Raw genomic sequence first — 26,945 nt, 5'->3', positions numbered from 1 at the left:
TGCAAAAAAATATCTAAAAACTTTGCTTTGTCATTATGGGGTATTGTGTGTAGATTGATCAGTGAAAAAAACGGGGGGGGGGGGGGGCACAGGGGAGGTTAGTGCATTTTTCCCCTGGTTTACATTTGCTCTTTTGCTCGTATTTTCCCTATAAACAATGACTTTACTTACTTTTGATATTGCCCTAATAAAGTTTAGAAACGTTTGTGAAGGTTTCGTACGGTGTGGCTATTATTAAGCTTTAGCTACTGCAGGCCTATGATATGAAGGCAGTGCACACTGGCGCTCAAACTGACACCGAAAGTTGAACTTGAAGGGACAAAGATTGTTTCAGGCCTACAAGAGTTACTCCTATAATGTAAGAATATCATGCTATATCTTTATACAAAATATTTGGATCGAAAATGTATGAATTACCCTCCTGTACCTTTTTATCTGTATAGCAGACGCAGTAGTCATATGCCAAAAACGGAAAGCATGTCGGTGTCGTAGCATGCCACCAGCATAGTATCTCTATCTCTCTGGGGTTAGGCCACATCTTTTCTTCCTTTATATAGGCTATATAGTTATTAAAATATTAATATCACACAGTGGACACCTAAGCCTATAGGCCCATGTATGCAATGCCCTGATACATTCAGTGCTCAAATCTCTGACAGCTGAACCATGAGGTGGACAATCATTGTTTTAGGAAGGTAGCCTAAAAACCAATAAGAAGAATAGGCTATAAAGTTTTTCATATGCTACACATCGAAACACAGGAAAGTGTTGGATGGAAACCTCGCTAATAGACACCCTAAAGACTTTGGCAAGTGCGCTAGTCCAGTGTCACTTTGATTATGCCTGCACATCATGGTTCACCAGCAGCCTCAAACATCTAAAGAATAAGCTTCAAGCCAAACAAGCTGGTAAGAATTGTACTTAAACTCCCTCCTCATACTCATCTGGAGGTTGAGCATTTCATCTCTATAGCTGTAATGTGTCTATCTATGCAATTGTATATGTAAAAAATAAGTCCCTGACGTTATTGTGCAAAATATTTGTGTATATATGTATTTTGTGCAGTGGCCAATTTATGAATGTAAAGAAAAAAATCTGTTACAAAACACCAAAATGTTTAATGACATTTGGAGATTGTCAAGCCAAGCCTTCGAATACTGGGTAAGCCTACAAGGTAGGGAGGGAAGTATTTTCTGTTTGTCGAGATTGACATAGTCTATTTATTGTGGTGTTGAAAACGCAAACCATGGTATTGAAGTGTCCAAAGTCGGTATGCTTTGTTTATTGGTTGTGGTGCATTGGCACAGAAACCTGTTGGTGGAAAATTTGTTAGATATATTTTATATAATTTATAAATGTCGAAAATCTGATTCACCCATAGCTGATCATTGTCTGCAGCCGGCTCTGATCGTAGTGTAATGAAACAGGCAAGGAGAGTGAGCTCGTCTGTGGTGGTCAGCGAACCTTCTACCCTAGCCTGTAGCCCTGCGTGGCATCGACTGTGCCACAAAAGCATGCTGAAGTGGCAAAGATAACAACAGAGAGTAGCAGCAGTGTAAAAGGGGGGAGGGGGGCAATGCAAATAGTCTGGGTAGCCATTTGATTAGATGTTCAGGAGTCTTATGGCTTGGGGGTAGAAGCTGTTTAGAAGCCTCTTGGACCTAGACTTGGCACTCCAATACCACTTGCCGTGCGGTAGCAGAGAGAACAGTCTATGACTAAGGTGGCTAGAGTCTTTGATAATTTTTAGGGCCTTCCTCTGACACCGCCTGGTATAGAGGTCCTGGATAGCAGGAAGCTTGGCCCCAGTGATGTACTGGGTCATACGCACTACCCTTTGTAGTGCCTTGTGGTCGGAGGCCGAGCAGTTGCCATACCAGGCAGTGATGCAACTGGTCACGATGCTCTCAATGGTGCAGCTGTAAAACCTTTTGAGGATCTGAGGACCCATGGCAAATCTTTTCAGTCTCCCGAGGGGGAATTGGTTTTGTCGTTCCCTCTTCACGACTGTCTAGGTGGGCTTGGACCATGTTCGTTTATTGGTGATGTGGACACCAAGGAGAGGTTGTTGCCCTAGCACCACACTGACAGGTCTCTGACCTCCCTATAGGCTGTCTCATTGTTGTCAGTGATCAGGCCTACCACTGTTGAGTCATCGGCAAACTTAATGATGGTGTTGGAGTTGTGCCTGGCCTTGCAGTCATGAGTGAACAGGGAATACACGAGGGGACTGAGCACGCACGCCTGAGGGGCCCGTGTTGAGGATCAGTGTGGCAGACGTGTTGTTACCTACCCTTACCACCTGGGGGCGGCCCATCAGGAAGTCCAGGATCCAGTTGCAGAGGGAAGTGTTTCGTGCTAGGGTCCTTAGCTTATTGATGAGCTTTGAGGGCTCTATGGTGTTGAACACTGAGCTGTAGTCAATGAATAGCAATCTCACATAGGTGTTCCTTTCGTCCAGGTGGGAAAGGGCAGTGTGGCGTGCAATAAAGATTGCATCATCTGTGGATCTGCTATGGCGGTATGCAAATTAGAGTGGGTCCAGGTTTTCTGGGATAATGGTGTTGATGTGAGGCATGATCAGCCTTTCAAAGCAGTGCTATGGGTTGGTAGTCATTTAGGCAAGTTACCTTAGTGTTCTTGGGCAAAGGGACTATGGTGGTCTGCTTAACACACGTTGGTATTACAGACATGGACAGGGAGATGTTGAAAATGTCAGTGAAGACACTTGCCAATTGGTCAGCGCATGCTCGCAGTACCAGTCCTGGTAATCCGTCTGGCCCTGCGGCCTTGTGAATGTTGACCTGTTTAAAGGTCTTAATCACATCGGCTGCGGAGAGCGTGATCACACAGTCTTCCGGAACAGCTGGTGCTCTCATGCATGTTTCAGTGTTATTTGCCTCGAAACGAGCATAGAAGTAGTTTGCTTGTGTCACTGGGTAGTTCTCGGCTGTGCTTCCCTTTGTAGTCTGTAATAGTTTGCAAGCTCTGCCACATCCGACGGGCGTCAGAGCCGGTGTTGTACGATTCGATCTTAGTCCTGTATTGAAGCTTTGCCTGTTTGATTGATCTTAGCGGGATTTCTTATAAGCTTCCGGGTTAGAGTCCGGCTCCATGAAAGCGGCAGCTCTACCCTTTAGCTCAGTGCGGATGTTGCCTGTAATCCATGGCTTCTGGTTGGGGTATGTACGTACGGTCACTGTGGGCACGATGTCGTCAATGCACTTATTGATGAAGCCAATAACTGATGTGTACTCCTCAATGCCATCGGAGGAATTCCGGAACAAATTCCAGTCTGTGCTAGCAAAACAGTCCTGTAGCTTAGCATCTGCTTCTTCTGACCACTTTTTTATTGATCGAGTCACTGGTGCTTCCTGCTTTCATTTTTGCTTGTAAGCAGGAATCAGGAGGATAGAATTATGGTCAGATTTTCCAAATGGAGGGAGAGCTTTGTATGCGTCTCTGTGTCTGGAGAAAAGGTGGTCCAGAGTTTTTCCCCTCTGGTTGCACATTTAAGATGCTGATGGAAATTTGGTCAGATGGATTTAAGTTTCCCTGCATTAAAGTCACCGGCTACTAGGAGCGCCGCCTCTGGGTGAGCGTTTTCCTGTTTGCTTATGGCGGAATACAGCGCATTCAGTGCGGTCTTGGTGCCAGCATCAGTCTGTGGTGGTATGTAGACAGCTGCGAAAAATACAGATAAACTCTCTAGGTAGACAGTGTGGTCACAAGCTTATCATGAGATACTCTACTTCAGGCGAGCAAAACTTCGAGACTTCCTTAGATATCGTACACCTGCTGTTCTGATATACATAGTCCACCGCCCCTTGTCTTACCAGATGCCGCTGTTTTGTCCTGCCGATACAGCGTATAACCAGCCAGCTGTATGTTGATAATGTCATCGTTCAGCCACAACTCCGTGAAGCATAAGATAGTACAGTTTTGAATGTCCCATTGGTAGTTTAATCTTCCACGTAGGTCATAGATTGCATGTTTGCTAGCAGAATGGAAGGAAGTGGGGTTTATTTGATCGCCTACAAATTCTTAGAAAGCAGCCTGCCCTCTGGCCCCTTTTTCTCCGCCTTCTCTTCACGCAAGTTACGGGGATCTGGGCCTGTTCCCGGGAAAGCAGTATATCATTCACATAGGGCTTGTCGGACTTGTTAAAGGAAATAAATTATTTTGCCAGTCCGTGGTGAGTAAACACAGTTCTGATGTCCAGAAGTTATTTTCGGTCATAAGAGATGGTAGCAGCAACATTATGTACAAAATAATAAAAAAAATAAGTTACAAACAACGCAAAGAAACAAACAAAAACCACAATTAGTTAGGAATACGTAAAACGTCAGCCTTGTTCTCCGGCGACATATTGACCCTGTGTTTATAACACAGGGTCAAAACAGTTATTTGTGATCGTAAACATTATTTTGAGTTAATTCTATGAGGGTCGAGGGTGTTCAATTTATTTTACAATACAAGTGGAGGGTCATGCATCCTTTTTATGACACCTTGAATTGGACTAGCCCCCCACAGTAAATTTCGACCTGTCTCTAACATTATGGAAGCACTGGGTTAAATCAGTTCATACTGTATATACAGCACATCTGTATATCATCAAGTTCATAGGCTATATTTCCCCTTCATTAAGTAGAACATGTCCACATGCGAAGGAAACAAATAATTGGCATCTAAACAGGGTGTATAGACAGAGTACTATGATAGCAAAGGTCAAAGGTGAAAATAGTAACCTTCTCGTGAGGCGACACACTGGAGGGGGTCTGGGCCTGCTCGTTCTCCGTTAACCAGTTCCGTCGCGCTAGCTCCTCCCACTCTGCCTGCATCTTGTCCCAGAACTCTGTGTCTGACTGTGGAGGGATGGTGTTTTGAGGGTGGGAGAAAGGAAAAGGTGGGCGGATTAGTAAACAGAGGACTGGTAGCTTTGATACTTTGAGAATGCTGCATTCCCCTGCCACAGAATTGTCACCTCCATCTCACTCTTTCATTGGCGGGTTGTGTATGGACTTCTGGTGACTAATCACCATTACATGTAAAGGCATCGTTCAAATGGAATTTGCACAGCCACCTCGATTGGTGTTATAACTACGTATCCTTTGATGCCAAACAAGCAGGTGTAGAGGCCACACCTTTTCCTTAGGTCACACCTTCTTGTATTTGTAGTGGTGGAATGCTGACCAATTGTTGGTCATATGTTTTGATTGGGAGGATGGAACTCAATTGCTTGATCATTCCTAGATAAAGGGAAAGATGTTTGAAAAAGGGAAGCTTTCAGGTCTGGGTAATTCTCCAGGTGCTGATTGTTACTGTTGTGATTCTTGCTAGTATGTTTTATGGTCCAACCTTTCAAGGGATTGCTGATTTTTCTGTTCTCTAAATTATTTTATGGATCGCAAAGTGCCGTCAAATGAATATCAAGTGGATGCAGAGAACTTCATCCTGGTGAGATCTGTACTTTAGTTTCTCTCCTATAGTCGGGATTTGGCAAATAGTGCATTGTGTCTCATTATTTACTGTCTTTCTAGTTATTTTTTTGGTATCATGGCAAAATGGGAGTTAAACTACTTTTCAGTTAGGATGGTCAGAAAACACAAATTACATCAAACGCTTGTTAAAAATTGAGGCAGGTATCGAATCTCTTCCTTTGGACAGAAACAGGTCATGTTGTGCTGATGTTGCTTTTTTGTCTGACTTTGTCTAAGCATGCAGGCCATGTCTATTAGCCCTCACCTTATAGCTAAGGTATAGCTGAGGCCAAAGACCTCCAAGCATGTCACTGTCGATAACTCCATGGGCCAGTGAGCAAAGAGAAAAATGAGAAAAGTGAGCAAGTCATCTGCTTTCAAAGAGCAAACATTTCCGACACCTCCAGAATCCCGAAAATAGAGTGCATTTTGACATGTCTATGACTTGCCAATCAAATTCCTGCCAAGACAAATTCGACACTTTAGGCTACAGAGTTTTGTCTAATTGTGGCCTGGGGTGGTCTAGTGGTTCGGACGCTCCCTTCAGGGCACACATATAGGCCTACTGTGTAGGTATGGGTTCGATTCCGGCCCAAACCCTTCTGGCACAAATAACTCAATCCCCCGAATGACTTCATTTAGTTACACATTTCAAATATGGACAGTCCAAGAATATTTTACCCCCGATCTTGAAAAGAAATGACCATACAAGACACTTTTGGATAGCATAAATAGTAAACAAATAAAATAACAATAGGCTACACCAACATTAGTTTCCATTCATACAAAGTGTCGGGTAAAGTGCCACAGTAGATTTACCGTGGTAAACAAGGAAGTACTTTCTGTCCAAAAAGGACTAAGTTGTTCCGATGACAATACCAACCAGAGGGCGAACATATCTTGAAAGACTTTGGTTGCAAGCAGAGCTAAGGAAGGGAGTAAGAGGTGAAGCAAGATGGCTCATTCTCGCCAGAATCTGTCCAGAATAAGCTCAATGCGTTTCTATGGGCTTAATATGCAGACCTATGCTTGTGGAGACATGAGCATTTCATCATTATATACATATCTCTGACTAAGGTAACACCGACATCATCTTTTAGGGAGTGGTAATGATGTGACCATTAATGGTTGCAATTGAGATCAGTTGTGTGGGTGAATTTAGCGCATATTGATGGTTTAACGAGATATCAGCTGGCGATACTCGATGGTTGCAATAGGGCCCTTGTTATTTGATTATATTCCAATAGTCTACATTTTGTAGGCTATCCATTAGCCTATCCATTGTCACATCATGAAAGGTGTGAAAACCGATAATAGGATGTTTGTAGGCCTACTGTAGAATGATAAACTTTCCTCCAGTGTGTAAGCTCGCCCACGTTTTATAGTTAGGCTATGTATAATTTGCAGAGGTGTGTAGAGTACTGAAAATCTATACTGTTACTTAGATTGTAACCTGAGGACCACACAGACACTGAAGCTACCACAAATGTATTCAGCCTAATGCTTGCCTTGAACATATAAAACAATTGATGTAAAGAAACAGATTTTCCCCTAGCGAAAAATACATCTACCCCCTACAAAAATGTACATGTGTTGTTATTCACATAAGAATTCACACGAGACGCACTGTAGCCTACATAGGCTACTTGAACTGATACATTATACTTAAACAAAAATATAAACGCAACATGTAAAATAAAAGATCCCAGGAATCGCCATACACATAAAAAACAAATCTCTCATTTCTCTCAGATTTTGGGCACAAATTTCTTTACACCCCTGTTAGTGAGCATTTCTCCTTTGCCAAGATAATTCATCCACCTGACAGGTGTTGCATATCAAGAAACTGATTAAACAGCATCATCATTACACAGATGAACCTTGTGCTGGGGACAATAAAAGGCCATTCTAAAATGTGCAGATTTGTCACCCAACAAATGCCACAGATGTCTCAAGTTTTGAGGGACTGTGCAATTGGTATGCTGACTGCAGGAATGTTCACCAGAACTGTTGCCAGATAATTGAATGTTCATTTCCCTACCATAAGCTGCCTCCAATGTCATTTTTGGGAATTTGGCAGTACGTCCAACCGGCCTTACAACCACAGACCACGTGTAACCACGGCAGCCCAGGACCTCCACATCTGGCTTATTCATCTGTGGGATTGTCTGAGACCAGCCACCCGGACAGCTAATGAAACGTCTGTAATAAAGCTCTTTTGTGGGGAAAAACTAATTCTGATTGGCTGGCCCTGGCTCCGCAGTTGGTGGGCCTATGCCCTTCCAGGCCCACCCGTGTCTGCGCGCCTGCCCAGTCATGTGAAATCCATAGATTAGGGCCTAATTAATTTATTTCAGTTGACGGATTTCCTTATATGAACTCAGTAAAATCGTTGACATTGTTGCATGTTGCATTTATATTTTTGTTCAGTATATATTATTCTATAGCCTACAAACACCGCTTCCATCTGCCTTCAGGCGGCGATTCTAAATATTTTCCTCCAGCGACGAAAGGGGTCAAATTAAGATCCGACATCCTTACCAACTGACTCGGTTGCTTTCTGATACACTGTCCCAGCCAGAGACTGATAGAATGCTATTTTGCTATTTCTCTCTTAAAGGGTATTTTCACCACTGCTCGTTCACTGTATATGTTCATAAATATGTTAACATATATGTCATAAAAATCACTACACACAAATACAAGCGTTTCTGCATCTCACCGGTAGAAAAGGGCCATCTGTGTTTTCTGATTGTAGGCCAACCACAATATCCAGAATTCGGTAACACTTTACAATAAGGTTCCATTTGTAAAGGGTTTGTAATTACATTAATGGTTATTTAATCATTTGTAGATGCATTATAAACCATTAAATGGGTTATAACAAATTGGTAAAAAAATGGTGAGCTTGCCAGTCAGTGCTTGTCAAATAGTTAGTCACTCTTTACCGCCAGCTATTAACCATTTATAAATGCACTTACAAATGCGTATAATATTTTACCATTATGTATCATCATGCAACCTTATTTTCAAATGGTCGCACATTTAAAAAAATGTGTAGTGCATTGTTGCTGTGTCCCAGGAACATAAATAGTTGGGTTTCAGACCAATGGTTAACTCCCATAATGTGTCTTGCACAGGAGGTTGGTGGCACCTTAATTGGGGAGGACGCACTCGTGGTATAGGCTAGAGCAGAATAGGTGGAATGGTATCAAATACATCAAACACATGGTTTGATGCCATTTCATTAGCTATATTATGAGCCATCCTCCCCTCAGGAGCCTCCACTGGTGTCTTGCCCCCATCTGAAACCCTGATGATGCATTGGTACACTTATTTATTCCAGGAATGAAGGCTTCATCTCAAGATCAAGCCATATTATTGGTGCATTTATAAATGGGTAATAACTAAGTAAATATTGGCTCACTATTTGGCAAACACTGACCAGTTATTGCACTATTTTTACCAATGCAATATAACCATTTATTAATGGCTTATAATGCAATTTCCAAATGATTAAATAACCGTAATTATAACCCCTTTATAAACAATTTACAAATGGAACCTTATTGTAAAATGTTACTCAGAATTCATAGCGATTTCAGGATGTGGTACTGCCCCTGTCAAGGTGGATCCGTTTGAGAATGGGTGTCAACAGGTAGCGAACGTTACTCACTGGACCAGCCACTCCTTCATAGAACATTGGCTTGTGAAGAACTATTTATCTACAACAGCTAAAGTTAAGTCATGGTGTGGTGCTTAGTACCTGAATGTGCAAACTACAAGCAAGCACAGGCTGCTAGGGTAACATTTCATCGATTACCTTACTAAGAATTCGAGCAGAGGTAACTAGCTGACAAACTACATTTGTTTATCTAAACCAAAATCTAGCTACCTGGCTTTCATAATATGCCGGCTAGACATTCCAAAGCAAATCAATGTAATTAGACAGCTGTTATCTGGCGATGTAATTTGTAACTTTGCAAGCTAACTTTAGCTACCTTAGGTTACGTCAGCTACAGCCTACCGGACTATATCTAACCGTTAGCTAACTAACTACCCAGAGGCTAACGTGACTGGCCTATCGACATCTGTAGCTACATCAACATCAAGCGCAGCACCAGGAACTAGTGTAAGTCATCTTTGCTACATCTTTCCATTACTCCATGAATAAATATAAATATATTGGAGCTGGGCATAAACGTGGGCCGTGTTTTGTTGTCATAGTTGGTGAGTTTATAAGTAGGCTACAACTTCTGTATTATGGCGGCTTTGTTGATTGTTTAAGCAAAGCGTGTTCTAAATTGGAGAAAAGCAGTTATTAGTAAGGAGGAAAGGGTGTGGGTAACTGACTGACTGGTGTCAGTATTGTGTGTGAAGGTTAGTCGGCATGTTCTATTGACACGAGGGGGATGGGTGGATATAGTACCTTGTGAGTGTGTATTGATGGTGACAAAATAGTAAAATGTTGGCTAACCACTGACTAGTGTATGCCCTACAGACTAATCTTGCTGCTGCTGATGACCTTGACACCAGCTTCAGTAATACCGATCCTGTAGACCAGGGGTGTCAAACTCATTCCATGGAGGGCCTAGTGTCTGCTGCCCCCCCCCCTTTCAATTAAGACCTAGACAAGCAGGTGAGGGGAGTTCCTGACTAGTGACCTTAATTCGTCATTCGAGTACATGGGAGGAGCAAAAACTCGCAGACACTCGGCCCTCCGTGGAATGAGTTTGACACCTGTGCTGTAGACCCATTGGATGAAAGCTTTCAGCCGGGAACAAGCTCAACATCATCTGACTTGGAAGAGGAAAAGACTGCACAGAGCTGGCAAGAGCAAAAGTGTATAGTCTGAATCCAAGGTCATGAGCGCATTAAATTCTGCCAGACCAGCTGACATTGCCCAACACGAGGTTCACTAGCTGAAGAACATTCCGGACCCGGTCTGGAACAAAGCCAACGCAACATTAATTTTCAGTAAGACTGATGTTATAGAATGCCCAGTATGCTCACAACTTCATTGTGGTATAGATATTGCTAGCTCTGTACATTATGTATATAATGGAGTTTGATATAAAATTGTATTTTCTGCAAGTGTACTGACGAATGTCTAAATCAGGGGTGGGACAACTTTTTGGCTCGAGGGCCACATCAGGATTTTGAAATTCAACGGAGGGCCGCATTTTTTGGGGGACCAATTGCTTGTTAAAATCAATTTGTGGGGGCCTCCCGAGTGGCACAACGGTCTATGGCACTGCATTGCAGTACTTGAGGCGTCACTATAGACCCGGGTTCGATACCAGGCTGTGTCACAGCTGGCTGTGACTGGGAGACCCATGAAGCGGCACACAATTGGCCCAGCGTCGTCCGGGTTAGAAGAGGGTTTGGCAGGCCGAGAATTTCTTGTCCCCATCGCACTCTAGCCACTCCTGTGGCGGGCCGGGTGCATGCACGCTGACACGGTCGCCAGGTGTACGGTGTTTCCTCTGACACATTGGTGCGGCTGGCTTCCGGGTTAAGCGGGCATTTTGTCAAGAAGCAGTGCAGCTTGGCTGGGTCGTGTTTTGGAGGATGCCACTATTCTCGACCTTTGCCTCTCAGCGATGGGACAAGACTAACTACCAATTGGATACCACTAAATATTATTATTATGTCTTGCGGGCCAGATCGAAGTGCCCGGCCTTTGCCCCCCGTTGGTCAAAATGATTCCAACTGCATCCGAAACCAATAGTGTCGACGTTAACTTCTGGATCAATTCATTGTGATATTCATGAAATATATTTGGCATTAACTAGCTACAATCTTACTGCTAAAACAAACAATGGCGGGAGTTGATGTATCATTTCAACTTTCATTTGTTGGCAAGTTAACATGTTTCAATAAAACCGATTAGTCTGTCAATATACAATAAGTAGACATGGCTTGTATTCAAGTCAAAGTTTATTTGCTCTGAAGACAGGTTAATTTTCAAAGCATTATGCAGGAACAGTTATGGCAATTTATACAGTAGAAGAAAAGTATACTAATGGCTATAATAAATACTACAGTTCTACAAAGGGACTACTTGCATATGATATGGTGTGTTTGTGGGGGTGCAGTTAAGTGTTCAAAGTCACTTTGGTACAAGGGGAGATTGTTGTTATGGACCTTTCACAGCTCCTCTCGAGTTGCTTGAATGGTCCCAACAACACATGCAGGCAAGGGCATTTGGTGTCCTGTGCCTAGCTTTTCCACCATGTAGAACAAACTCCAAAAAGCATCTGTAGGCCATCAAGTGGTATTGTCTGCAAGAGAATGACAACACTATTAGGACTTTCATGGGAAATCATTGTGTACTGTCTCTATTCCTACTGTAGCAGCACAATACAAATAATGGCACTGGATGGGATGGCTGTCGTTTTACGGGCTCCTAACCGACTGTGCTATTTTGTTTGTTTTTTCGCATTGTTTGTAACTTATGTACATAAAGTTGCTGCTACCGTCTCTTTTGACCGAAAAGAGCTTTTGGACATCAGAACAGCGATTTCTCACCTCGAACTGGACAAATATTTTTTCTTTAACGAGGCCGACACAAAGGATATACTGCTTTCCGGAGAACATGTCCACATCCCGTCATTCGCGTGAAGAAAATACGGAGATACTGAGGGAGAAGGTCGGGATACAAAGCTCTCCCTCACCCTCCATTTGGAAAATCTGACCATAATTCTATCCTCCTGATTCCTGTATACAAGCAAAAACTAAAGCAGGAACTACCAGTGAATCGCTCAATAAGAAAGTGGTCTGATGACTCAGATTTATTTTATTTTTTATTTATTTCACCTTTATTTATCCAGGTAGGCAAGTTGAGAACAAGTTCTCATTTACAATTAGCTACCTGGCCAAGATAAAGCAAATCAGTTCGACACATACAACAACAGAGTTACACATGGAGTAAAACAAACATACAGTCACTAATACAGTAGAAAAACAAGTCTATATACAATGTGAGCAAATGAGGTGAGATAAGGGAGGTAAAGGCAAAAAGGCCATGGTGGCAAAGTAAATACAATATTACAAGTAAAACACTGGAATGGTAGATTTGTAGTGGAAGAAAGTGCAAAGTAGAAATAATGGGGTGCAAAGGAGCTAAATAAATAAATAAATACAGTAGGGGAAGAGGTAGTTGTTTGGGCTAAATTCATAGATGGGCTATGTAGAGGTGCAGTGATCTGTGAGCTGCTCTGACAGCTGCTGCTTAAAGCTAGTGAGGGAGATAAGTGTTTCCAGGTTCAGAGATTTTTGTAGTTCGTTCCAGTCATTGGAGACAGAGAACTGGAAGGAGAGACGGCCAAAGGAGGAATTGGCTTTGGGGGTGACCAGAGAGATATACCTGCTGGAGCGCGTGCTACAGGTGGGTGCTGCTATGGTGACCAGTGAGCTGAGATAAGGGGGGACTTTACCTAGCAGGGTCTTGTAGATGACCTGGAGCCAGTGGGTTTGGCGACGAGTATGAAGCGAGGGCCAGCCAACAAGAGCGTACAGGTCGCAGTGGTGGGTAGTATATGGGGCTTTGGTGACAAAACGGATGGCACTGTGATATGCTAAGCTACAGGACTGTTTTGCTAGCACCGATGGATGAATCACGGAACATATTCCAAATGGTATTGAGGAGTATACCACCTCAGTCACCGGCTTCATCAATAAGTCCATTGAGGGCGTCGTCCCCTCAGTGACCGTACGTACATATCCCAACCAGAAGCCATGGATTACAGGCAATATCCGCACCGAGCGAAAGACTAGAGCTGCCGCTTTCAAGGATCGGGACACTAACCCGGACACTAACAGAAATCCCGCTATGCCCTCAGACAAACCATCAAATTGGCAAAGCGTCAACACAGGACTAAGATTGAATCCTACTACACCGGCTCTGATGTTTGTCAGATGCGGCAGGGCTTGCAAACTAATACGGACTACAAAGGGAAACCCAGCCACAAGCTTCCAAGTGACGCGAGCCTACCAGATTAGCTAAATGCCCTTTTATGTATGAGAGCACCAGCTATTCCGGACGACTGTGTGATCACGATCTCCGTAGCTGATGTGAGCAAGACCTTTAAACAGGTCAACATTCACAAGGCCGCTGGGCCAGACGGATTACCAGGGCGTATTATCAAAGCATGCGCGGACCAACTAGCAAGTGTTTTCACTGACATTTTCAACCTCTCCCTGACCGAGTCTGTAATACCCACGATTCAAGCAGACCACTATAGTCCCTGTGCCCAAGAATGCGAAGGTAACGTGCCTAAATGACTTCCACTCCGTAGCACACACTGGTTGCCATGAACTGCTTTGAAAGGCTGGTCATGGCTCACATCAACACCATCATCCCGGAAACCCTAGATCCACTCCAATTCGCATACCGCCCCAAAAGATCCACAGGTGACGCAATCTCAATAGCACTCCATACTGCCCTTTCCCACCTGGACAAAAAGAACACCTATGTGAGAATCCTGTTCATGGACTACAGTTCAGCGTTCAACACCATAGTGCCCACAAAGCTCATCACTAAGCTAAGGACCCTGGGACTAAACACCTCCCTCTGCAACTGGATCCTGGACTTCCTGACGGGCCGCCCCCAGATGGTAAGGGTAGGCAACAACATGTCTGCCACGCTGATCCTCAACACCGGTTCCTCTCAGGGAGTACAGGAGGGGACTAAGCACGCACCCCTGTTCATTCCCGACTGGGTGGCCAAGGACGACTCCAACACCATCATTAAGTTTGCTGCTGACACAATAGTGGTAGGCCTGATCACCGACAACGATGAGACAGCCTATAGGGAGGAGGTCTAAGACCTATCAGTGTGGTGCCAGGTCAACAACCTCTCCCTCAATGTGAGCAAGACAAAGGAGATATAGGTCCTGCCATCCAGGACCTATATACCAGGCTGTGTCAGAGGAAGGCCCCAAAAATTGTCAGACTCCAGTCACCCAAGTCCTAGACTGTTCTCTCTGCTACCGCACAGCAAGCGGTACCGGAGCGCCAAGTCTAGGTCCAAAAGGCTCCATAACATCTTCTACCCCAAGCTATAAGACTGCTGAACAATTAATCAAATGGACACCCAGACTAATTACATTGACCCCCCCTTTGTGTTTACACTGCTGCTACTCACTGTTTATCATCTATGAATAGTCACTGTACACCTACCTACATGAACAAATTACCTTGACTAACCTGTACCCCCGCACATTTACTTGGTCCCCTGTAAATAGCCTCGTTATTGTTATTTCACGGTAAGGTCTACACCTGTTGTATTCGGCGCATGTGACATACAATTTGATTTGATTATTTTGTTACGTTCCCCATCAATAAAAACAAAAATGTTGCTGAATAGAAAGGTGAACTAACAAAGTCACTGACAACAAAACAGGTGGTGTTATGAAAGACTAATGGGGGTATCCGCTGAAAGTTGACTAGCAAAAACGAACCTAAAAGCAATCCACCTCCCCAATTGGCTGCTGACGTTGAGACAAATTGTGAAACCTCACTTGCTCGGTTTGGGATGAAGTGGGAGGGAATGCCTCAGGTGGAGAGAATATGGTGTGTTGTAGCTAAGCGTTGTGGGAGTAGGAAGGTAGTGGAATTGAGATATTTATAGCATGACAGAGACTTGTAGAATTCAGTGAGGGAGAGGGTTTCTATTAGTCTTTTACCCTTAGAAATGGATTGCTACTAATATGTCGCTTTGGAATGTTGTGTACAGAGTCAACTCAACCCATGGACAAGGAATTTGAATGCTAATAATCGTGGGGCGAGGGTAATTTCTGTTTACGTGCATAATAGTTTTGAGATCATAAAAATTTTAGGAATCAAGACTTCAAAGCTACTTTAAAGCAGTCATAAAGAGTTTACTGTTTGCTATGCAACACATTTTACAACCCATTATCCCCCTAAAGTCATTTGACGCACCTGTCAATATAATTAGAAAGATTTTGATGGGGATTTTTTTGTCAGTCTGTTTAAGATGGAGATATTTTTGCCTTCCTTGTAGCTCAGTTGGTAGAGCATGGTGTTTGCAATGCCAGGGTTGTGGGTTTGATTCCCACGGGGGGCCAGCACAGAAAAAAAAATGTATGAAATTGTATGAAATGTATGCATTCACTACTGTAAGTCGCTCTGGATAAGAGCGTCTGCTAAATGACTAAAATGTAAAAATGCCGATGTCGGCCTTCCGCATCTGCAGTGAAAGGTGGCAGAACTACAGCATTGTTTGTCAGACCAGGAGACATCCCGAAAGTCTAAAATGTCTGTAGAGTCTGAATGTTTTGAGCTAGAAACGAATATGACCCCAATAAGGAAAGCTGAGACTCTCACGAACACGATGGTGTTCTCCAATTTGCTTCACGGGACTCGTCTGAAGTCAGTACTGCCGATGGACCAACTTCTGTCTGTATTGTAGCGTCCGAATATTTTGGGTTACAAACTACATATAAACGCAACATACGCAACAATTTCAAAGATTTTACTGAGTTACAGTTCATATAAGGAAATCAATCAATTGAAATGAATTCATTAAGCCCTCATGTATGGATTTCACATGACTGGGAATACAGATATGCATCCGTTGGTCACAGATACCACCCCCCCAATAAAACATCAGTATCTGGTGTGACCACCATTTGCATTATGCAGAACAACATCTCCTTCACATAGAGTTGATCCAGGCTGTTGATTGTGGCCTGTGGAATGTTGTCCCAGTCTTCAATGGATGTGCGAAGTTGCTGGATATTGGCGGGAACTGGAACACAGTGACGTATACGTCAATCCAGAGCATCCCAAACATGCTCAATGGGTGACACGACTGGTGAGTATGCTGGCCATGGAAGAACTGGAACATTTTCAGCTTCCAGGAATTGTGTACAGATCCTTGCGACATTTATCATTCTGAAACATGAGGTGATGGCGGCGGATGAATGGCACGACAATGGGCCTCACGATCTCTTCACGGTATCTTTGTGCATTCAAATTGCCATCGATAAAATGCAATTGTGTTTGTTGTCCATAGCTTATGCCTGCCCATACCATAACACCACCGCCACCATGGGGCACTCTTATCACAATGTTGACATAAGCAAAGTGCTCGCCCGCAAAACACCATACACGCTGTTTGCCATCTGTCCGGTACAGTTGAAACTGGGATTCATCCGTGAAGAGCACACTTCTCCAGCGTGCCAGTGTGCGTCGAAAGTGAGCATTTGCCCACTGAAGTCTGTTACAAAGTCGAACTGCAGTCAGGTCGAGACTCTGGTGAGGACAACGAGCATGCAGATGAGCTTCCCTGAGACGGTTTCTGACACTTAAGTTGTGCAAACCTACAGTTTCATCAGCTGTCCAGGTGGCTGGTCTCAGACGATCCCACAGGTGAAGAAGCCGGATGTGGAGGTCCTGGGCTGGTGGTTACACGTGGTCTGCGGTTGTGAGGCCGGTTGGACGTACTGCCAAATTCCTAAAAATGACATTGGAGGCGGCTTACGGTATCTGGAATTATCTGGAAACCGCTCTTCTAGACATTCCTGCAGTCAGCATGCCAATTGCACTCTCCCTCAACTTGAGACATCTGTGGCAATGTGTTGTGACAAAACACATTTTAGCGTGTCCTTTTATTGTCCCCAGCAAAAGGTGCACTTGTGTAATGATCATGCTGTTTAATTAATAATGAAACATGGGACCAACACTTTACATGTTGTAAAGTTCAGTGTAGTTGGCAGGGGTCTTTACGTTACAACATTAAGCCAAACAGACTTGATTTACTGTTTAATGGATGCCCCGTTTCACTTTTCTCCCCCCAGTTTTGTTTTGAAGATGTAATATTTTTGGGGGGCCAATTTATGCGGTGCTATGTTCACATAATGCACTGTCCTCTCTCCCTTGAGAATTTCCCAAGCTGATGTGCGTGAATCAAAGACCAGATCACACTCTCAGATCATGTTCGGGCCTCTGATTGGACACTGACACACACTATTCGGACCTGTGTGTGTTGATGTTTCAACTCTCTCGCATGCCAGGAAGCATGGCTGAGACCGGCGCAAATTCCTACTATTTATTTGTCCCATCCCTATTTATAAACATACAGTCTGATAAATTCATGGTTAATGCATAATTGTCTGACCTATTAGAAGCAATTAATACCCAAAACAGCATTTTTATTATGTAGATATAAGAAATACTCTGACTGGATTGAAATGCACTTTTTCCAACGTTACATTAATTTAACAGACCTAACTTGACGAATTGTCCCTCTTTCTACAACGTAAAGGCCTAGTCTATGATAGGCCTATGTCACGCTGGTGTAAAGGATTTGGAGACAGGCACAGGAATACATCATCTGGGTTTTAAATACACCCAAAACAAACACGTATACAAAACACTGGGATGTACCCAAACAAAAGAGCGAGGGAAAACCTCGTAGAACGACACGGGACAAGGCCCGTAAAAACACAAATGCACAAAACACACAGCACAGGCTGAGCCAACGTATAGGTATTCACATGACCAACGGACATGGGAACAATAATCGACCAGACAAAGGGCACACTTATACAATTACTAATCAAGGAAATGGGGACCAGGTGTGTGTGTAATGACACAGTTCCGGAGGGATCCGTGACAGCCTTTTCATATTTGTATGAATATTTTGTTAAAGCCTTTAGGTTACAGGATACATTCATGAACTCATTTTACATTAACATTTAATTTGATGACAATTATTTATTGTCAATCATTCTTGAATTAGAAAAACAACACTACCATTCAAATGTTTGGGGTCACTTAGAAATTTTGTCCAGTAAAATAAAAATGTATCAGAAATACAGTGTAGACATTGTTAATGTTGTAAATGACTATTGTAGCTGGAAACGGCTGATTGTTAGTGGAATATCTACATAGGCGTACAGAGGCCCATTATCAGCAACCATCACTCCTGTGTTCAAATGGCACGTTGTGTTAGCTAATCCAAGTTTATTATTTAAAAAAGTCTAATTGATCATTAGAAAACCTTTTGCAGTTGTTAGCACAGCTGAAAACTGTGGTCCTGATTAAAGAAGCAATAAAACTGGCCTTAGACTAGTTGAGTATCTGGAGCATCAGCATTTGTGGGTTCGATTACAGGCTCAAAATGGCCAGAAACAAAACTTTCTTCTGAAACTCGTCAGTCTATTGTTGTTCTGAGAAATGAAGGCTATTCTATGCGAGAAATTTCCAAGAAACTGAAGATTTCGTACAGCGCTGCGTACTACTCCCTTCACAGAACAGTGCAAACTGGCTCTAACCAGAATAGAAAGATGAGTGGGAGGCCCCGGTGCACAACTAAGCAAGAGTATAAGTACATTAGAGTGTCTAGTTTGAGAAACAGACGCCTTACAAGTCCTCAACTGGCAGCTTCATTAGATAGTACCCACAAAGCACCAGTCTCAATGTCAACAGTGAAAAGGCGACTCCGGAATGCTGGCCTTCTAGGCAGAGGTGCAAAGAAAAAGCCATATTTCAGACTGGCTAATAAAAATTACAGATTAAGATGGGCAAAAGAACAGACACTGGACAGAGGAACTCTGCCTAGAAGGCCAGCATCCCAGAGTTTTTCATCCAGAGAGGCTAGAAAAGTGATCAGAGACTGTGCAGGGATCCAGATTGCTGATTTAAGAAAAAAACAGAGTCATCGGCATACATTGACACTTGTTTTTATCCCTATGATTTCTAACGCCTTGATGTTCTTGTTGGATCTCATTTTAATAGCTAGCATTTCAATGGCCATAATAAATAGATATGGAGACAATCGACAGCCTTGTTTTACTCCTTTTAAAAGCTTAATACATTCTGATAAAGTAACCATTATTTACTATTTTACATCTGGGGTTGCTGTACATAACTTTAACCCATTGTATAAGATTTTCACAAAATTTAAAGTAATCCAGGCATTTATATATAAATTCTAGTCGTACTTTATCAAACGCTTTTTCAAAATCTGCTATGAAGACCATGCCTGGTATCTGTTACGTTCCCCAGTTTCTGTGTTGTAGTTTATGTTTCAGGTAATGGCTTCCTGAAGTTCTCCAAGCAGCTGATTGGTCGGCCCCATTGCTGATTGGAGAGCTGACCCCGCCCCCTCGTCAGGACGCAGCTGTCTCAATTAACAACCCCAATATAAGCCAGTGTGCTGTTGCTCAGGGAGAGGGAGAGACACAGAAATGTTTTGCTGAGAGAGGAGGTTGATGGCAGAGGGTTATATATGTTGGTTGTTTCTCAGAAAGAGAATTGGGTATGTACTTAGTTAGTTGTTGCTGAGTAAGCGTATTGTTCTGTGTTTAGTGCTCAGAGAGTTTTCTTTAATGTCCTGGGTTAGTGTTTTCTCATGTTTTGTTGTAAAGTAGTTTGTACATTTGTGTTACTCTGTTTCATTTGTTCCCAGGGGGGAAGGGGAAGGCACCTAGGGAGTGCTTAGGCAAGAGGCCCGTGGGCATACATATACCCGTAGTAATTTATTGTCTATGCACACTAGGAAAGACCTGGGCGGACCATCCCCTGTATTTTGGTTAGTGCACCAGGTGATGCTAGTTAGGTAAGTAGTGGGTAGGCAGGTAAGGTAGGAGAGGGGGCTTTGATATTTAGTTTCTTTGCTTTGGTTCCGTCCAGCCCCTTTTCCCCAAACTTACCGCGTGAAGGAATAAATTCCCAGTAAACGGTATTCTCTGCCTTTGTGTCATCCTTGCTCACACCTACACTTCCATACCTCTTTCACACCACGGAGAGTTAAGTTGTAGCAGGGTGTTGCGTTCCCTCTTTCTAGAGGTGTGCGTAACAGTATCTTCAATGTTTCATAATTGTGGTATGTTATCTCCAATGTATCATCCATGTAAAAAAAACCTGTCTGATCAGGATGAACAATATCTGGTAAAACCTTTTTTTTAGGTTTGTGCTATGCATTTCGCCAGGATTTTCTCATCACAACACTGAAGTGTTAGAGGCCACCAGTTTTTTAAATGGACTGGATCTTTACCACCTGGGTCATGTTTTAGTTGTAATGAAATCAGACCTTGTTGAGTACCTCAAAGTATACCATTTGTATAAGAGTAATTAAAACATGCTAATAATGGATCTTGAGAACATAAAAAGGTTTACCATCAAGACCTGGTGTTTTTCCAGAATCCTCTTTATGTACAGTAGCATATTTATCCTGGTGAGTGGCCTTTTAATATTTTGTTAAAGCATTTTTATTACAAAAAACACATTTGAATGTTGTATTCTATTATACATCAAACAGTGCATTTGGGAAAGTTTTCTTACCCCTTGACTTTCCACATTTTCCTTATTCTAAACTTATGAAATAGTTTTTTTCCTTAATCTACACATAATGACAAAGCAAAACATTTTTTATAAATGTTTGCACATTTATATAAAAAAAATACAACTTATATCACATTCACATAAGTATTCAGACCCTTTACTCTGTACTTTGTTAAAGCACCTTTGGCAGTGATTAAAGCCTTGAGTCTTCTTGGGTATGATGCTTCAAGCTTGGCACACCTGTATTTGGGGAGTTTCTCCCATTCCTCTCTGTAGATCCTCTCAAGCTCTGTCAGGTTGGATGCTGCACAGTTATTTTCATGTTTCTCCAGAGATGTTCTATCGGGTTCAAGGCTCTGGCTGGGCCACTCAAAAAAATTCAGAGACTTGTCCCGAAGCCACACCTGCGTTGTCTTGGCTGTGTGCTCAGGGTCGTTGTCCTGTTGGAAGGTGAACCTTCACCCCAGTCTGAGGTCCTGAGCACTCTGGAGCAGGTTTTCATCAAGGATCTCTCTTTGCTCGGTACATATTTGCCTCGATCCTGACTTAGCTCCCAGTCCCTGCCACTGAAAAACATCCCCACAGCATGATGCTGCCACCACCATGCTTCACCGTAGGTTTGCCAAGTTTCCTCCAGACGTGACGCTTGGCATTCAGGCCAAAGGCTTCAATGTTGGTTTCATCAGACCAGAGAATCTTGCTTCTTATATAGACAGGTGTGTGCCTTTCCAAATCCTGTCCAATCAATTGAATTTACCACAGGTGGACTCCAATCAAGTTGTAGTAACATCGCATGGATGATCAATGGAAACATGATGCACCTGAGCTCAATTTTGAGTCTCATAACAAAGGGTCTGAATACTTATGTAAATGTGGTATTTCTGCTTATTTTTAATACATTTGCAAAAATGTCTAAAAACCTGTTTCCCCTCATGAAAATTTGGTGGCAATACCGGAAAATGGTTGTCTGGCAATGATCAACAACCAATTTGACAGAGCCTAATGGGCAAATGTTGGACAAACTCGTAGACTTACCCAGAAAGACTCACAGCTGTAATCAATGCTAAAAGGTGTTTCTACAAAGTATTGACTCAGGGGTGTGAATTTAATTTTCAATACATTTGCAAAAATGTCTTAAAACATGTTTTGAATTTGTCATTATGGGGTATTGTGTGTAGACGGGTGAGATTACTTTTAATCAATTTTGATGCTTTCTAAAGGCCACTGTATGCCTTACTTTCTCAAAGATACACTCTTGGCTTTCATTTGACACCTAATTTGATGTGCTCGTATGAACTTCACATGTTAGTGCTCATGGGGCTTTTATACAAGGAAATGCCCAGAGTTATGAGTCATTTAACGGTCAAGGTAATGTGGAGAGAACACATTTTAATTTGATAAGATTGAATGTGCATACAACCATTCGTCATTCCTTGATTAAACAAGCACAGACCTGGGGCCATTTTAGGATTGAAATTACAACATCTTTGAGAAAGGCAATTAGGAATGGTGCAATATTTCATTTGGCGACAGTAACCCTGCAGAGGCTTCATCCTAACTGATTCCAGAGCTAACAAAGCATGTAGCTAGAGAAAGACTGCGTGTAAGACGTAAGATCTGCTTTTGTGCACGAGTGTCCTATTGCTGTGTCATCACCACAAAATTGGCCAAACGAATTACATTCTTGGATGTTACTTTCATGGGTGTATGCACCAATTATGATATGTGCCACGGTACTGGAATGGTTGTGAAGGGTGAAACAATCCTCAATAGCGTGACACATGACAATGTGATGGCAGTCTGTGTAAAATAAAGACACTTTGGCCCTTTATAACAGATTCTAAGGAATCAAACACACTGATTACTTGAAATGTTTGCAACACAGACAATGGTGTATTTTGCACACATATCAGCGTTTTCATTTCTGGGAATGAGATTGAGAGAGCAAGGTCATTTTTATCCCATGTATCAATGAAGAAAGCCTCTGCCTGCGACTCTAATTCGACTAGCTCGGATGAAGTGTAAATGTGAAATGCACAGCATTCAGTCTTGTGCTCGCAGCCTGCCAAAACAACATAAATTAATTTAGGAGATCCATTTGTTACCTCATGTATTGATTATTGCCAGTATAAGTAAATATGGAAACGCAGCCAAAGATAATACCGGTCCTTGGCCCACGGAACAGACTGAGTTTGGAACCAAGAGCCTTATAGTTTGGTCCTTAATTGCAAGTAGTGCTTTCCCCAACTCAAGTGAGGTAATTTATACAGTCAAAATAGATTTTTATATACAGTCTAAGTAATTTTCTGGGAGCAAATGATTGCTGTCTCCTCTATAATGTAGAATTGTATAGCTCTAAACAGCTTAGTGCATTATACTGTACAGTTTTTGTTTTAGACTTCATTATCAAATTGGCATGTTTCTTCTCCAAGATTAAGGGACAGACATTAATGGTTGTGCAATTTCTTTTTCTTTTTTTATAATGACGCTTGACAACGGACGGAACCATAGTCGGGCAGACATGAAAGTGCGAGGGCCTTTCATTTTTCTTCTTATCGGATAACTATCAGTGTTCTGTTTTAGAGTAAGTCATAGTGTCTAATTACACAACAGCGGTACAATATATTTCAATGTTTAATTCCATCTGTTTCTATCTTAATATTGCTCCAAGAACAGCCCCGCAGGTGTATCCCCGGTGTATCTGTCAAACCACTTCCTGTTGTTGTGACTGCCGATAAGGGGATTTTGCACATCAACAGAGCCATAAAGGATTGGACATGTAAAGCTCTTTGAAGAACACCAAACACACTTTCAGACATGTAAATTCACTGATTTACTTCCTATTTGGAGGGTGGAATTAAATTACAACACCACAATGCTCTTTATATCCAGGAAATGAATTCAGATCTTCCCTGTTCAATTTACACTGAACAAAAATATAAACGCAACATGTAAAGTGCCGGTCCCATGTTTCATGAGCTGAAAAAAAAACATCCCAGAAATGTTCCATACGCACTAAAAGCTTATCCCTGTTAGTGAGCAATCCACCTGACAGGTGTGGAATATCCAGAAGCTGATTTAACAGCATGATCATTACACAGGTGCACCTTATGCTGGGGACAATAAAAGGCCACTCTAAAATGTGCAGTTTTGTCACAACACAATGCCACAGATGTCTCAAGTTGAGGGAGAGTGCAATTGGCATGCTGACTGCAGGAATGTCTAGAAGAGCTGTTGCCAGAGAATTGAATCATAAGCTGCCTCCAATGTCGTTGTAGAGAATTTGGCAGTACATCCAACCAGCCTCACAACCGCAGACCACGTGTAGCAACGCCAGCCCAGGACCTGGGGGTGGGGGGCTCATTCTGATTGGCTCGGCCTGGCTCCGCAGTAGGTCGGCCTGGCTCCCAAATGGGGAGGTATATGCCCCCCAGTCATGTGAAATCCAGAAATTAGGGCCTAATGAATTTATTTATATTGACTGATTTCCTTATATGAACTGTAATTAATAGGGCTGTGACAATACCAGTATCACATTTTTTTCCCATGGCAAAAATGTAAACATGAAGCAAACTCTTTGGTCCTTTAAAAACCAGCTGTACAGTATGTCAAATATTGTGCGCTATAGTTTGGAAAATAAATAAATGTGACACTGGATGAAAACACAATGATGTTTGTTTCCAACATTAGGGCTGTTTTCCTAAAGAAGGTTAGATCCGCTTCGTGTTGTTTCTTTGCCAGATACTGGTATTGTCCCAGCCCTTGTAATTATACTACAGCAGTGTTTCCCAGCCCCCAGCTCATTCACTTATTTGATCTACTCCAGTATTTGCACACCTGGTTGCACAGGCCATGGTCATAGGATCATATCAAATTTGGTGGCAAATGAAAGCTAAATGCCAATTTATGTTTGATCCGAAAATGTGGTCGTAGGCTTTATATTGGAGGGTGTGCAGAGGCCAAATTGAGCTCCGGACCGCATTGCAGTGCGCCTCACAAATTTTGTAACAACGCGGAGGGCTCTGTATAGTTCCGTATAAATCCATATTGACAAGATTGGTTGACGGTAGGTTGGGGCGGGAGGTCCTGTATAAAAAAACAAACTCGCGTCCTGACGTGTTTATAAAAAGGGGCCATACAAAACATTTGATTTAGATAAAAGGCTGTGTGTGATAATGTAGTTGTCACGTTCTGACCAGTAAAGGGGTTATTTGTTATTGTAGTTTAGTCAGGACGTGGCAGGGGGAGTTGTTTTATGTGGTTCGGGGTTTGTTGGGCTATGTGTTTATGTAGAGGGGTGTTTGTTTAGAGTGTTCCGGGGTTTTGGTTTATGTTCTATGTTAGTATGTTTCTATGTTCTAGTCTAGTGTTTCTAATTCTATGTTTGTTTAGTTGATGGGGTTGACCTTCAATTGGAAGCAGCTGCTCTTCATTGCTTCTAATTGAAGGTCTTATTTAAGAGGGGTGTTTTGTCATGGGATTTGTGGGTAGTTGTCTCCTTGTTTAGTGTCTGAACACATGACAGGACTGTTCGGTGTGTTCGGTGTGTTCGGTGTGTTCGGTGTGTTCGGTGTGTTCGGTGTGTTCGGTGTGTTCGGTGTGTTCGGTGTGTTCGGTGTGTTCGGTGTGTTCGGTGTGTTCGGTGTGTTCGGTGTGTTCGGTGTGTTTGTATATGTGTTTTGTTTGTTTTTCCTTATTTTTTACCAATTAAAGAAGATGAGTATACACGTTCCCGCTGCACCTTGGTCCAATCATTACGACATCCGTTACAGTAGTGCACATAAAAAAAATCCCAATTTGACAAGCACTTGATAATGCCTCGAATTTCCAGGTGGCATCCCCTTTGTGTGGCTTAAATGCATCCCCCAAAAAATAAATCCATGCCTTTTGTTCCCTTGGCCCAGAGTTCTGCCCTTCTCCCAGAGTGCTGCACACTAAAACACCTCTCACTCACATGGCTCTCCATCATGTGATCGGGTCTTTCTCACAGGCTACAAGTGAAGACAGACACATCGGGAAGCAAATGCGCGCGTCCTTATCTAATATTGGTTGAACTGTCCACATTTACTTTCCGTCAGCCAACAAGATGAGTAGGCCTAAAGAACAGGAAAAGAACTAGCCTATGTCAATCTACTATCCCCATAGTACAAAATTTGACCTATTCTGTGCGAGAGATAAATATTCCAAACATAGTCTGGGACAGTTGTGGGATGCAATAGATTTCAAATTAATACAAACACTAGCATCCCAAAAACTTTACGCAATGTGGCTGACGCAACAGATCAGAACATTTAGCTTAAAGTGTTGACAAACTATTTGGCTATTTATTCACATTATAAGCGCAGCAATGTGCACACATTTACATTTACGTCATTTAGCAGACGCTCTTATCCAGAGCGACTTACAAATTGTCACACGGCAGTAAGAGCTAATGTTCCATTAGCGGGAAAACACCGTTATCAAAAGTGACCACAAATTCCATTATGCATGTAATGCTTTATTATAAAGGTGCATTTTTATGGTGAAAATCCTCTTCCCAAAACTTGAAACTCACGTGCTGCTTATGTATGCCAGTTAGGCTTTACACCCATTGTAAAGTGGATTAATGTGCTTAATTTTAAGAAGTTATTCGGCCACTTTAGTTGTGATACAAACCTTATCAAAACATACAGGCCTATGGGCTAGGCTACGAGGTGTGCAACTATGATTAGAAAATAGGCTGTGTTTCTTGCCTTAAACTGGGGATCATTCACAAGTGCTAATAAACTGCAAAAAAATAAATAAACGTCCTCTCACTGTCAACTGCGTTTATTTTCTGCAAACTTAACACGTGTAAATATTTGTATGAACATAAGATTCAACAACAGACATAAACTGAACAAGTTCCACAGACATGTGACTAATGGAATAATGTGTCAGCCAGTATCTGGTGTGGCCACCAGCTGCATTAAGTACTGCAGTGCATCTCCTCCTCATGGACTGCACCAGATTTGCTAGTTCTTGCGGTGAGATGTTACTCCACTCTTCCACCAAGGCACCTGCAAGTTCCTGGACATTTCTGGGGGGGAATGGCCCTAGCCCTCACCCTCCACTCCAACAGGTCCCAGACGTCCTCAATGGGATTGAGATCCGGGCTCTTCGCTGGCCATG

The 26,945-nt window shown here is 42.6% G+C and overlaps 1 protein-coding gene across 1 annotated transcript in view; it reads right to left on the bottom strand.

The window, feature by feature from the left end:
- LOC115158938 (PEX5-related protein-like) overlaps positions 1 to 26,945 on the bottom strand; it is a 200,320-nt gene that overhangs the window by 16,002 nt on the left and 157,373 nt on the right. Inside the window, exon 7 of the mRNA XM_029708380.1 lies at positions 4,749 to 4,865. Within this exon, the coding sequence (XP_029564240.1) occupies positions 4,749 to 4,865 (117 nt within the window). The remainder of the gene's footprint in view (positions 1 to 4,748; positions 4,866 to 26,945) is intronic.

This window comes from Salmo trutta, chromosome 22 (genome assembly GCF_901001165.1).
Source record: "Salmo trutta chromosome 22, fSalTru1.1, whole genome shotgun sequence".
NCBI lineage: Eukaryota > Metazoa > Chordata > Actinopteri > Salmoniformes > Salmonidae > Salmo > Salmo trutta.
This window is presented reverse-complemented; position numbering and strand designations above follow the sequence as displayed.